We start from the raw sequence: 13309 nt of genomic DNA, 5'->3' as shown, positions 1-13309 counted from the left end.
GGTATAATCAAGAAGGAAGGAAAAGAATAATGGATGCAATAGCCAGCCAAGCAGATACACTCTTGTCTGGACACACACACACACACACACACTCGCACAGAAGACTCCAGCTGACAGCTGTTAGATGGTGTATTGATTTGTCCTCGGCCTCCAAATCGGCCTGCCACAACTTGTCAGAATAATGAAAGAAAGAGAGCTTTGAGAGAGGGAAGAGAGACAGAGACAGAGCGAGAGCTAAAGGTCAAAAGGGAAATGTTGACCAAGTGTGTCTCCTCCGCTCTGCTCATATTTCTGGCTGAACGTATCCGGGTGCTGATGTTAAGTATGTGAGAAACTGGCTGCTGACAACCTGTCTGACGATCCGAGCGCTCGTGATTTTCGCCGTCAAACACTAATAACGTTAACGCGGCTGCAGTGAGGAAATCTTCTCCGGACGTAAAGAGTGAAAGATAAACAAATGGATTTAAACGTGAGCCGAGGGAGGTGGTCTTCATCCAGCGACTCTGGCCTCAATTTGAGTCATTTTTCTTTTTTTTTTTTTTGTGAATTGCGAGAGAATTTGGTCACTGTCGCTGCACGACGAATCCTGTTGACACTTTATTCCAACCTTGCCATTTTTGTTTACCAGTGAATTAACTAACCATAGCCTATGAGCGTTTATAGACCTGCAGATGTTTCAGTTTGTCCAATACTTTGATTTATGACTTAAAAAAATATAAAATTTTCCATATCACTGCTGTGTGTCGTGTCTATTGCTAATAACACAAAGTTAGCACGCTAACATGGACATAGTCCTCCTACCATCCAGGTACAGTCTCGTAGCGCTGCTAGCACGGCTGTACAGGCTCACTCCTCTCCACCACGGTCCAGGTCATTCGAGCTCCGAGGCTCGTACATTTGGAAGGTTTAAATGTTGTGTATCATACCGTGCCATGCAGCACCCCGGGGAGCAATTTGGGATGGGGTTTAAGGTGCAAATCTGTGACCTTACAATGACAGAACGGCTGCTCTAAGCAAACCTCAACAGCCTTGCAAAAAAATGATCCACCGTTGCTGTTGAGAAACCAAGGATTGAACCTTTAGAGGCCTCTAGGGATTCAGCCTAATCTCCAGCCACTTTCCTGACTGTCACTTTTTTTCCAACACAAATAAACAGGGGGTCTCTGCAGCACCGGTGTCCGTTAAATCCTGGGATGACAGATGAGAACTGAATACCGGTAGTTGTAGTAACAGGAAGTGGTACAATGTTGTAAAGCTAACTGGGTAAACACGTGTCATAGGGTATGAAACTTTAACGTGATATGAATGCTGGCTGGTGGGACTGATATTTTTTGGATTTTAAATATTAAGTGAAAAAGGAAGCAGAGACAGAACGGTGCTGCGCTCCCAGACGCCGTCCACTCCTTCACTGAACCTGAAATGAAGCAGTAGCTGAATGTGTTGCGTCCTCAGCGCCGCATTCGTTTGAAAGGAGAAATGAGCGTGAGGCCAGCGTGTCATAATTCATTGTGAAATGGTCACATTTAATGGTTGAAACCTGTCATTGTATATACATCTATAAAAAAGACCCCAGGTACAGGTTACGACATTCTACTGCTAATACATACATTATTATTATTATTAAATAATAAACTTTTTGTTCAATGTTAAAGTTACATATCATAGTTTACAAAATAGGATCGAGAAGAATTAAGCCATTATGAATGCCTGAAAACCAAACAGAAATAAAACCCCAACTAAAACCCTATATGCGTCTTTTTATTATTTGTCCAGAAAAAAAAAAAAAAGAAAAAAAAATACAATAAACACATCGATATTCCTTTGAATAACATAATATTAACTGCTGATATTGGCTATCGAAACGTGAACTGCAAAAAGACACTTGGCGTCAAAATTTTGGAAAGCAAACTGTGTTATTGTATTTTACAGCACGGAGCAGAATGGGAAACCAACGGAGCTCGTGATCATTGTTTCAACAACCAGCGTCGTCGCTGTCGATACAAAACCCGACCGAAAGGAACAAATGTGTGGGCAATTGTTCAGTCTCAAATCTTTTTTTTTATTCACTTTTTTTTCTCCAGGTCCTCCTTGCCAGTCGCTGAAAGCACAATGTAAAGCTAAGTGTCTACATAAGCCAGACTACCGTTACTGAATTCTTCAAAGTGTTAGTCCTCGTATCGATAAACGGCTCCTCAGCGTCATCCAGTTGTCGTCGTCGGAGGCGTGCAGGTTCAGTCCGATTTGTGTTTTCTTTTTGTTAAATGGCGGGTTTTACACAAACGGGGGGGGGGGGGGGGGGGCTGCAGGGGTTCCTCAGATTCATCCCGAGTGCGATTTGTATTCCAGTATCCATCGAGCGTTTGTGGGTTTTCAACCCGCGATGAAGACAGGCACAGGAAGCTCAGTGAATAATTTGGGAACCATCTAGTCGGGGGGAGGGAGGGGGCGGGAGGTGCAGTTGAGTCTTTGGCATGATGATTAAGCTGTAAAAGGGGGGTTGCTCACGTGTCTGTACACACAAACACACGTGGGCTGTGTGTGTGTTTATGTGTACAGAGACGGGGTATCAGAAGAAAGTAACACAACTAATCAATAAAAAAAGAACAAAAAGGTAACAAAGAGATGTTTTTTTTTTTTTTTTTGTCGGCTGAGGATTTTTCTTCCCGAGCCAAACTGAGCAGATCAGTCTGCCGTGGCGCGTCTGCGCCACCGGGGGGTGATAGAAGGCAGTTTATGTTGTCGTCACTGCTGTCGTGGTGTGGGTGTCGCCGCTCCCGTCGCCGCCGCCGCTGCCGGTGATGCCGTTTTTTCAAAAGTTCCTCTGGAGAATTTTCTTTGTCACCATTAATCAAAAATGCTGAACCGCATCATCATCGTCTCGATTTTTATGTCTACGTAATTTTGGTGAGTAACTGCGTGATGGACAGAAATGATCAATGCACTGTATCCTCGAAACATGTGCAAAATAGAAAAAATACCAGCCTCCCCCTCCTTTTCTTCTTCGACCTCCTGCTTCTCGTCACTCCTCAGGAATAAGACATCTGGGGAAAGAGGCAGAGGCACAAATGAGGCATCTCGGGCTGCGCGCCATCAAACGGCGAATTCTGCTAGTGGATTTTGATCTACCTTTTTTTTTATTTGTCTTTTGATCTCGCATTCATGATACGTAATTGAAAGTAGAGAAGAATCAGAAACAAAATAAAACAGAAGCTTTGATGGAACCGTATTGGTATGTGCACGCTGATCTCAGGTGAACGGACTGAAGACTCACTGAGGACGCGCTGAGCTCCTAAATGTCCACACTCCATCAGCAGCGTGAACACACAACGGCCCACTCTGCTGTATTATGTGAGGACAGTTCCGCCTCGCTTCACACGACAGCTTCACATCTATTACAGACTGTAAAGCCCGTCAGGTAGCACTTCCCTGCGATGTAAACAGCGTCCCTGACGTGTCACATTAATGAGACCAGTAATTAATGTAATGTGGATTTTGAAAAAAACGGCAACAGGAGGTGAAGTTTAGTTTGTCGCCTCCAGCTGTTTGCAGGAGTCCTTCCTGCATCTTCACGCAGCAGCAGCAGCATCCAAAGCCAGGGAGGCGCTCGTATTAACACAGCCGACGCAACAGCGGCAGCGTCCTTAATTGTTATAATGATAAATTATAAGAAGACGCGCAGGCAGCAGCGATCGGGATCTAACGGCAAACGACGGCGCGCACCTTCCTCCACTTGATGGATGAACGGCGCTGCCGAACAGCTGCTGTTTAGTTTCACTGGAAGGACAAGTCTGATGGGTTTATTATTTTATTAAAGCGTGTTTCTGCTCTGTCACGTACACAACTGGTACAAAATCGCTCAAGACGCGTGTGGAGACATGTTCTAACGCCAGGAGTGAGCGGACGGGCTCGGAGCTGTCCACAGGGACGGGATCACCCACGCATGAACTGGGACACGTGCATCATGACAAAGGAGCCAGAGCTTTAAGGAACACACAGGCAACAGAAACGGCTCGAGGACTTTATATACGTAAAATAAATGTAAAATAAATGTTCTTCCCATCTAAGCTGCTGTACGTCTATGCATCTATACGTCGACCTCCTGACATATCTGCCTCATTTCTGTTCCTGTTCATCCCTGACTGTGCATATATACTGTGTATATATGAGCAGGCTGAGGCGTCATTTAAAATGCAGGAGAGTAGTAATACTACCGTTAAGCTCAGAACAGTTTCCTAAGTGTTCAAGTGTGGACGCAGCCATGTTTAACATCACCCGGTTCAAGTGTGATGGTATCGGTTTGCAGTGATACTAACGTAGCCGTGGTCCGTGACGTTCAGCTTCAGTCAGCGTCATCTCGTCACCATTTATTTCTCTAAGCGAACACGCAGCGTTACAACCAGATCTACAGCGTAAAAAACCTATAAAAATTAATGAAATGAGACGGCTTTGGGTCCAATTCTTCCCTCTAATCCCTTCAGGGCTTCTGCAGAAAATATGACCCCCGCCCCTCCCCTCCCCCCTCCTCCCACAGCCAGATCATAAAACAAATTTACCCGTTTGTTGTTGCTCTTGCTCTATTAAACATGCTCTTGACATTAACGGACGAGCGCCGACCTGCCGATATGCTGTATGAGTGAACGGCTGAGCTCATAATCAATTCAAAGACGAGGGCCGCTCACAATGGCCGTGTGTGTGTGTGTGTGTGTGTTTGCTCACCACATGAACAGCAGCAGCATTCCTAACAGCAAAGGAGAGAAAAATGCGATGACCCTGGCAGCTCTGCCCACTGGAGGTTCAGCCTTCTGTGGCGCGTTGGAGGACGGGATGGGGGAGGTCTTAGTCTCTGCGAGAGAAACAATCAGAAAGCACAATAAACTTTAGGAGAATATTTTCAATTTACTCCTCCGGTTCCTCTGCGACTTCTCTCCTTTCGCTCGGCGCACAATGGCTCGGCTCCCCGGAGGCGGCGCATTCAAAACATCGTTTCTGATGAATGGACGCTGAAAAACCGCTTATCACACGAGGAAGAAGCAAACTGAAAGGAAAATACTGTGAAGAGCCGAATCAATTCTAATCTACAAGCGCGATCAATATGGGACTTGTCAAGGCAGTTATGAAGTGAAGTTGACAAAAAAAAAAGAAGAAACTCATTCATGCTGGAGAGAAAAGGAGTGTGAGAGGGAGCAAAGTAGACAGATGAAATGTGGAGATGAAAAAAATAAATATAAAAAGGGAGCGAGAGGACGCGGGTCTTCAAAGGCCACATGCCTGTCTCTCTAGATAATTTCCCTATTCATGATAACTACATGGATATTTTAGACCTCAGCAGTTTAGTTTGTTAAAGCTTGAAGTCTCACATTATTTATTTGATTGACACCTCAGGCTGAAAGTGGCAAGATGGCCGACGGCTGGAGCCGCCACACTGAGCTTCAGATCCACTCTTAGGAAGAAGCTAAAACTCTGGCGGCACAAATACACTGAGAACCCACTGGTTTGGTTTTACACCTCTCCACAAATAAAAACACTTTCATATTTTATAAAACAAGACTATTGCTACAGCTGCAGGCTGCGCGGCAGATATTAACTTGTGCTCCGTGCTTGGCACTCAGTCTAGAACCCAGAGCTTTTCTTTTTTTTCTTAGAGTAGAGAGAATATGATTTCCCTCTCCTTGCAATTAATGACTGTTGTGTAGTATTGCGTTGGGAGTCGGGGGATATTAGAAGGAAGCAGCCAGGTGTGAAATAGCCAGAGAGAGAGAGAGAGAGAGAATGAGGGTGAACTAGGACGCATTTAACATGTTCAGCAGCTCAGTGCAGCACTTCCTGCCTGCAGCGAAACAGTGTGCGTTGGAGTGGGGAGGAAAATAAAAATTATGCAAAAATAACGCGCCGGTGATAAGGAGAGGCAGTCACGGGGTTGTGTCTGCTGATGTACCGGGCTAGTTAAAGACAGGTAAACCGACGGGACGCGAGGAGCAGAGGGGACCGAGATACAACAGAGTTGTTGAAAAGAGACGAGACAGAAAGCGTTAAGGGAAGACGCGCTAATGAAACTGAAATCGCTAAATGACTTGAACTCTGTCTGTTTGTGATGTCGAGGTCTTTAGGACTTTATGATGCTCTGAAGATTAGATTCAGCTTTTTCTGATTGCCGCCGTATTTGTGAGTCAGCGGAGACATTTCTGCGGAGGAACGTTAATGATACCCTCTGAAGGGAGACGCATCAGTGTCCTCGCTAGCTTAATAATACTGTTTACGTTATTTATGGCGAGAGAAAATAAAAGATGTTTCTGAAAATGGAAAAGAGTCTGTGTGAATGAGTGGCAGTAGTGAAACTGACAGAGGGCAGAGGGGCTCTACTGTTGCCTTGTGAAACATACTGCTCATAAACAATGACACCATCATGTTCATGTTCCTGATGAACATGTAACTGCTCAAACAAGGTAGCTAGCTAGTCACTATGCACATATACTGGTCAGCCATAACATTAAAACCACAGACAGGAGAAGTCAGTAACGTTCACCATCCTGCTGGGAAACGTTTGGACTTGGCATTCGCGTGGACGTTACTTAGACTTGTAGCACCATAGCAATGACACTACTTGATGGCAGCTGCCCCATCCCCAGCAGGATGCAGCGCATGTCCATTCTCTGATGAGTCACAACTGTCTGTTTTGGAGGCACAAGTCACAATATTAGGAAGGAGGTTATAATGTTATGCCTGAGACACATTAACTTCTTACCTAAAAACCTGTATCAGCCCTACTCCAGCACAGAGGACTAGAGGACACTAAGGCTCAGCAACGCAGTCAGTAGTGGTGGTTGCTGCTCATTAAACTCTTGTTCTACAACGTGCCATGAAAGAGAGACTACGCGTTTATAAATAGTATCAAATGTGGACTATATAAGACGTGATATCTGGTGTTGCATGTTTGGCGCTAGACAGTGTCCAGTTTCCGTCTCACCGACTGGGCGAGGCAGACGCTCATATCTCACACGGTCCCGACACCGAGGTCGGCTACAGCCTTTTAAAGCCTCAGCGGCTTCTTTTTTACTTCCTGGGACTTCTGAACGCTGTCCCACTGCAAGCGACCGCTTCTGCGTGAATGATAACCGTAACAAAAAAAGAGGAGGGCAGAGAGAAATGCGGCGCAGGGCAAGAGGAAGACAGAGAGGAAATGAAGAATTTGCAGCAGCGTTTGGACCCTGAGCTACAAAATCAATAAGTCACAGGAAGTCTCGTCGTTTACTATTCTGGCTGCGGCCAGAAAATATTGGTCAATGTGGAGACATTAACAAGCTGGTCAGCTTTATAAAAAAAAAAAAAAAAAAAAAGGCGGGCAGAACTTTGTGTGTTCATTATTGCTCATAGACCGGATATGTTCCTGGTTTCCCTACTAATGCGAAACTGCAAGTACAATAGCACCAAAGAGCAGGCTGCAAACTAAATCTGTTCTCATCAACCGCCGCAAGCGAAAATCATTAAAAACATGATTACATATTTACAATCAAGCACCGGATGGCAAAAATGACAGCTACATTTATAATTAATGAGCTTCTTCCTGTGTTGGACCCGACGCTGCAGGTAGAAGAAAATGCTCTCAGTGCAGCGGCCCCCCCCCCCGACGACTTTAATTCCAAAGACCAGAGGTAAGGAAGGAAATGGAAAAAAAAAGGGGGAATCGGTGCATCCATCAGTGGGAACAACAAGTAACCCTGATGTCATTTTACTGATATCAACAGAGCGCATCCAGCTGCATGCAGCCGCCGCACAGCTGTAATCACTCACCCAGCAAGCAACATCTGCAAAGAAGGTGGCCAGACAAAAAGAGATAAGTGTGAAGTGTGAGGTGAAGAAGAGGAAGAGTGAGAAGGCAAAAGGAGGGGAAAGTGAGGAGAGGACAAGGAGGGAGGGAAGGGAAGCAGAGAAGCAGCAGCTGGATCGAGATGAGGCATGAGGAGAATCCCAATAGCCTCCTGTTCTTTCCCTGAGACCTAGAATAATACACTGTGTACTGAGCGAGCGTGTGTGTGTTGTGAGGCGGAGGTGCTGTGTGAGTGCGCGCTGTCTTTTCTGTGTTTGTGCACAACAGACTGCCAGGAGAAGGTGCGCGTCCTGTGTGTGCTTTTCATTTCATGCGTTTGCATATCTCCAGGTACGCGTGAACTCACTAGTCTGCGCGCCGAACCCCGCGCAGTGCCGCTCTTGACCAACAGGAGTCAGTGTTGCATTGGAAAACTGACGACGAATTTCAACAACCGGCCGGAGAGCCGAGAGTTATTCTGAGAAAGGTTTTTAAATCCGTTTCATGGACAGTTCTCCTCATCCTTGTTGAATGTAAAATTCATGCTGCACAGTTTATAAGTGAACAGCTCATCAATGTGTGGACAAGAAAAAGCATAAGTGTTGGTTTTAGGAGTGAGTCAAGGTTGTTCAAGAGAAATACCTGCAAAAGATACACTGTAACACTACTTAAACACATTTATGAAATGCAAATGGACAAACATAAATGCGCAGTATGAATAAAGATGTGTGAGCACTCTGTAGCAAATGATAATAACCTTAATGCAATTTCTCTTAAGTAGAATATTAAAACAAGGGTTTGACATTTTGGGAAATATGCTCATTTGCTTCCTCGCTGAGAATTAGCTGAGAAGGTCAACACCACTCTCATAATTGCCTGTTCAATATAAAACTAATTATTACATTACAACTCATTGGTTTGTGTGGACAAGGAGCAGTCTTATGTGGTGATGTAGGAGCCTCTCAGTTTCCACAAGGCTTTATGATTTTAAACTTACAGCAAAGAAGCAGAACAGTAAGAGCAAACTACTCATTTAGGACGATCCCGTTAGGGTGAATTTTGGTCCTGAGAGGAAAGACCTGAGTGGAAACAGGAACTGTGTTTTTTTTTTTTTAATCAACTTTCTCAAACTGTCCAATCTTTTTGAATGCCTGAGCTCCACTGTGTTCCCTTGTCTACATCTACCAGATGTCGTACAAGCACCTGAAAGCGGCAGTTTGTCACAGTGGTATTTTTTGGCAATAACAGGAGACTTCTCATTGGTTTAAGTACTTTCTTGCTTATAGCCTTTTAAAGGTGCACATCATAGCTTAATAGCACAATTACCTAAGTCGTTTTTTGACTTATTGTTACAATATCAATAAAAACACCAATGCGCTTGATAAAATTGTGGTTTCTTGTTTTCCGGAAAATGTTCACATATGACTTTGGCATTTATGCTATTAGGCTAACGATATGCTAATGTGTTTGATCTAAGATGTACAGTAACTCTTGACACCATATCGACTGTAAAGCTCAAAATCTCTGCTTTTGGCATTATACCCTAATTACAGTAATTTAGAATGAACCTGGGAAAACCTTCCTGCCGACAACGTCCAGTTTTAAAGGGTTAACTTGCTTTATATTCAGCTGGTGCAGGTAAAACACTCCCTACATTTTCAAGAGCCGAAAAGAAACCGAATGAATCCTCGTCCCCTCATCCTTATAGTTTTCCTTTTTACTCAGTATGTGTGCTGTAATCTTTTCTTTGCCATTCCAGTGTGATCTGAAAAATGTGGCTCCAGTGGAATGTCTGTCTTGTTCAGGTATTATAATTCATGAGAAACCAAGACCAAGACCTCATTGATCTCTGCCACGCGCTGAAAGAGCGCGAGCTACACAACTCTGAGGTCGTTTTTAGTCCTTTTCTGTGAGTGCGAGCCAGATGACAAACATAATTTAATAATGTATCATTCATTTCATGCCTAACGGTCAATACTCATGCCTAGAAAGTAGCTGCTGTACAGTAAGAGCGCGAGGTGGAGGTTGTGTGAGAGACGTGAGCGCTTTTTTTAAAAAGATGCTTAGTGCTTTCCCCGAGGCAGCGTTCAGGATCTCAGGGTGATGTGTGCTGATTTGTCTCGAGGCTGCTGGATCTTAAGGCTTAAACTGCAATAAAGGCTCAGTGCTATCTAACGCTTACAGCGCACTCAATCTAATCGTGGAGAAAGTTATTAACCGAGCTTAATTTCATACCTAAATGATTCAGAAAATCTGTGGGCGCAGGCAACAATGTTAAAAACATTAAAGGAATACTATATTTTAATCACAATGCTTTCTCTAGCCGATAGAATACGAGACTGATGAGAGCATTATGGAAAGACATTAGTCACACTTCTACAAACATATAGTTCTTCTTGGTGTAACTCTGTGCTCTTGATCCTTCTCTCTCTCTCTGAACTGGTCGACTAACACAACAGTGAAAAGAATCATCACTGTTCAGAACAAGACATCACATTGTGTCAAAGGCTACTAAACCATTATATGTCGCTTTCTCCTCGTTTCCAGTGGCAACATCTGCCTCAGCTGGAAGTTGAGCTAACATGCTAACGTGATATGCTATGTAGCTGTTGTCATTGTCCTTTATTGTTGCTCCTTTGCATTCATGTGTGTAGCTGTATCAAACTACTGACTGAGTGACTTGTGACGCACACATTGTGTAACCTCCATCCAACAAAGCCGAGCACAATGAACACGGTCATATATATATATATATTGTTTGTAACAGACCTGAACACTGATAACTTCAAAGTAACCCACAAACCAACTCTGAATGTGTCACTGTGAGTACGAATAGTTCAGACTCTGTGACCTACCGGCAGGAACGTCCACTTCGGTTGTGGAGGTGATTGGCAGGGGATCTTCAATCCAGGGCGTAGCATGGACAGCGACGCTCCAGTCACTCCATGTTCCGATCTCAGTGTCCTTGGCAGCCACCTGTCGAACACAAGGGCAGTAGTAATATAAAAGCATTTGGCAACTCAGAACCATCCTTGCAAGTTGGAATAATACCATCTGCAGACACATACATAAGTGAGATGCTCTTGAAATTAATAATTTAACTCTTAATTGTCTTTGTTAGTTGGTGAGAGAAAATAAAAAATAAACTTGTCACCTGGATAATGTACTCCTTCCCAGCGTAGGCATCGGTGATGGTATGGGCAGTGCTGTCAGACAACTCCACCTAAGCAGCAAACAGCAGAAAGCAGGTTTGGATGAGAAAACGTCGCTGCTATTATTTTAATGTTACTTAAAATAATAGCAGCATGAGTTGTAGAAACGTCCTAGGGATATGAAATGTTGCAACACGGTGAATTACGAAAATATAATCCTGAGAAGTGCATTTATGCATCCCAAGCCAACCTTCGGTTTAGATGTCGTACTCTCCTACCCATAAATTATGCTCCCTGTATACCAATCCTAGTTTTTAATGTTTTATGAAGGAGAGATTCAATTTTTATTCTGTGATCATTTATTGACAGCACACCTTTTATCATTATTCTGCGCATAGGTCAAGAGCACCGCTCTCTGTGGTGTTTCACGTCTCACTGTTGAATTGATTGAACCTTGATGCCCTTGCAGCCTCCGCACTCCACACATAGCAACCCTCATGCATGTAAAATACCAGCGGCATAATTGATGATTATACCAGAAAGCATTGGCATCAATGCCACATGATTTTATCACACAATGTAATGCATGCCAATGTTTGAAAGCCCTTTGTGCACACTTTAATTTGCAGAGTGAGGCAGAGAATGAACTAAATGTTTGAGTTACAGGGGAGTGCATGAGAGAATGATTTGCTGCTTCACTGTAATTTATGGTTAGTGCTGTGTGTGTTTGTTTGCCTTTGGCCTGTGTATGAAAGACTGAAGAAAAAAAAAAATGAGGGAGAGTGCTGCCTTTTCATTTTTCCTCCTGAAGTCGAATTAAATGATTTAGTGACAAGCCTGTTGCCGTCTGCAGTACACCAGTGGACCGAGAAACATACGTACACCTACACACGGATTCTAGTGCTGGAGGTTATTTGGACCGTTTGACTTAAAAAGTAGCTATTGTAATATGTCAAGTAGACAATTATAGATGGATACACAAACTCAAATATGACAAATAGAACAACAACGCAAACATAATCTATGATTTATAGGTTATTTAGTGACAGTGAAGATGATCTGCTGGAGAACAGTAACATAGCACTGACTCTATCCCTTTGATGATAAATTGATGATTTAATGTTTCTCGTTTTGATAACCCTTAAATCTGCTCGATCGGCTACAGCACCAATTTGGTAAATGTCTGAAAAAAGGAAATCTATTTCAAAAATTCAGCAGACTGTCACAAACAACTGCGGCTACGTAAAAATAGAAATGTTTTCACTAAAAAAGCTCTGTATCTGAAACCTGACCTCCCACAGCACCCAGCTGCCACTCCCTAAATGATGGATTCATTTAAACCTTGATATAATTTAAATAGGCGAGTTCACCATGGTTGCAGCTGGCATGACAGGGAGCTCAGCTCCGGAGACCAAAACAGCCTCTTGTACCAGGCTGAAAACATGTTTATTTCTGCTGGAAGTTTCTAGGATCTAGGAGAACCGACTGGCTTTTGGAGACCTCCTCGCGCGGCCACTTCAGGAACCGCAGCTATTGTTGCTTCCGAGTTGGCTTCCTCTCTCGTCCCTGGAGGTTGTCGTCTCGGTTTGTACCGAGTACAAACAGTAGTTGTTGGACATACACCGCTGCGTCCCTCATCACTTCCAACTTCAATGCGTCTCGAATTTAACTGATCGCCGACCGTTCACCCAAGACATTTAACGCCAGCTGTACGCTGGATCAAAGCGGTCGTGAACAAGCCGACAGTTTAGCACCACTACAGCTAAGAATAAACAGAACATTTGTCACATCCCTTGATGTGGTGCGCGCACAATCGTGAGGTCAAAGTGGGACCAGCAGATATAAGAAAACAAGTATTAAAACTGAGTTATCCTTTAAGTTTTCTTGATATCACAGCAGCTGCTTAGGAACCTGCAATCCCCTCTCACCAGCATGCAATTTTAAACCAGCACCAACAGCAGATAAGTCTCAGATCGGAGTTTCCCCTTTTGCTCTCTAGGATATGCAAACCTGTAGTCAACCTGACAAATAACCCACTCATACACCCTGAGCATCCACGCTTCCTCAGTCTTCCTATAATCTCTCTCATTAGTCACCCCCTCTACGAAGTTGACACCTCTATTTTTGAGACACCTTGATCCAAACAGCTCCTCTGTATGCGCTCCAGATCTTTAAACTATTGCCCCCTCTCCCTCTGTTTAGAAGGAAGCTCAGTCTTTATCTGCCAAACCGAGCGCTACATTTGCAGGCCTAATTTCATTACCGGAATGCAATAACATGTCCTCTGAGCTTGTGTGCGTTACATGAGCGCCGTATGCATGTACGGTTAGACTTCAGACAATATAGTGCGCGC

General features: G+C 43.9%; 1 protein-coding gene across 2 annotated transcripts in view; it reads right to left on the bottom strand.

Annotated features, from left to right (window-relative positions):
• Positions 1-1496: 1496 nt before the first annotated feature.
• cntfr (ciliary neurotrophic factor receptor) overlaps positions 1497-13309 on the bottom strand; it is a 221234-nt gene continuing 209421 nt past the window's right edge. For both annotated transcript variants that reach the window (XM_047569166.1, XM_047569165.1), the window contains 4 exons: positions 10959-11027; positions 10660-10780; positions 4717-4843; positions 1497-3041 (listed from right to left, as the gene is read on the bottom strand). In XM_047569166.1, coding sequence (XP_047425122.1) covers position 3041; positions 4717-4843; positions 10660-10780; positions 10959-11027 — 318 coding nt within the window. In that variant the 3' untranslated portion in view covers positions 1497-3040. The remainder of the gene's footprint in view (positions 3042-4716; positions 4844-10659; positions 10781-10958; positions 11028-13309) is intronic.

The sequence above is a fragment of the Mugil cephalus genome, chromosome 19 (assembly GCF_022458985.1).
Source record: "Mugil cephalus isolate CIBA_MC_2020 chromosome 19, CIBA_Mcephalus_1.1, whole genome shotgun sequence".
Lineage (NCBI taxonomy): Eukaryota > Metazoa > Chordata > Actinopteri > Mugiliformes > Mugilidae > Mugil > Mugil cephalus.
This window is presented reverse-complemented; position numbering and strand designations above follow the sequence as displayed.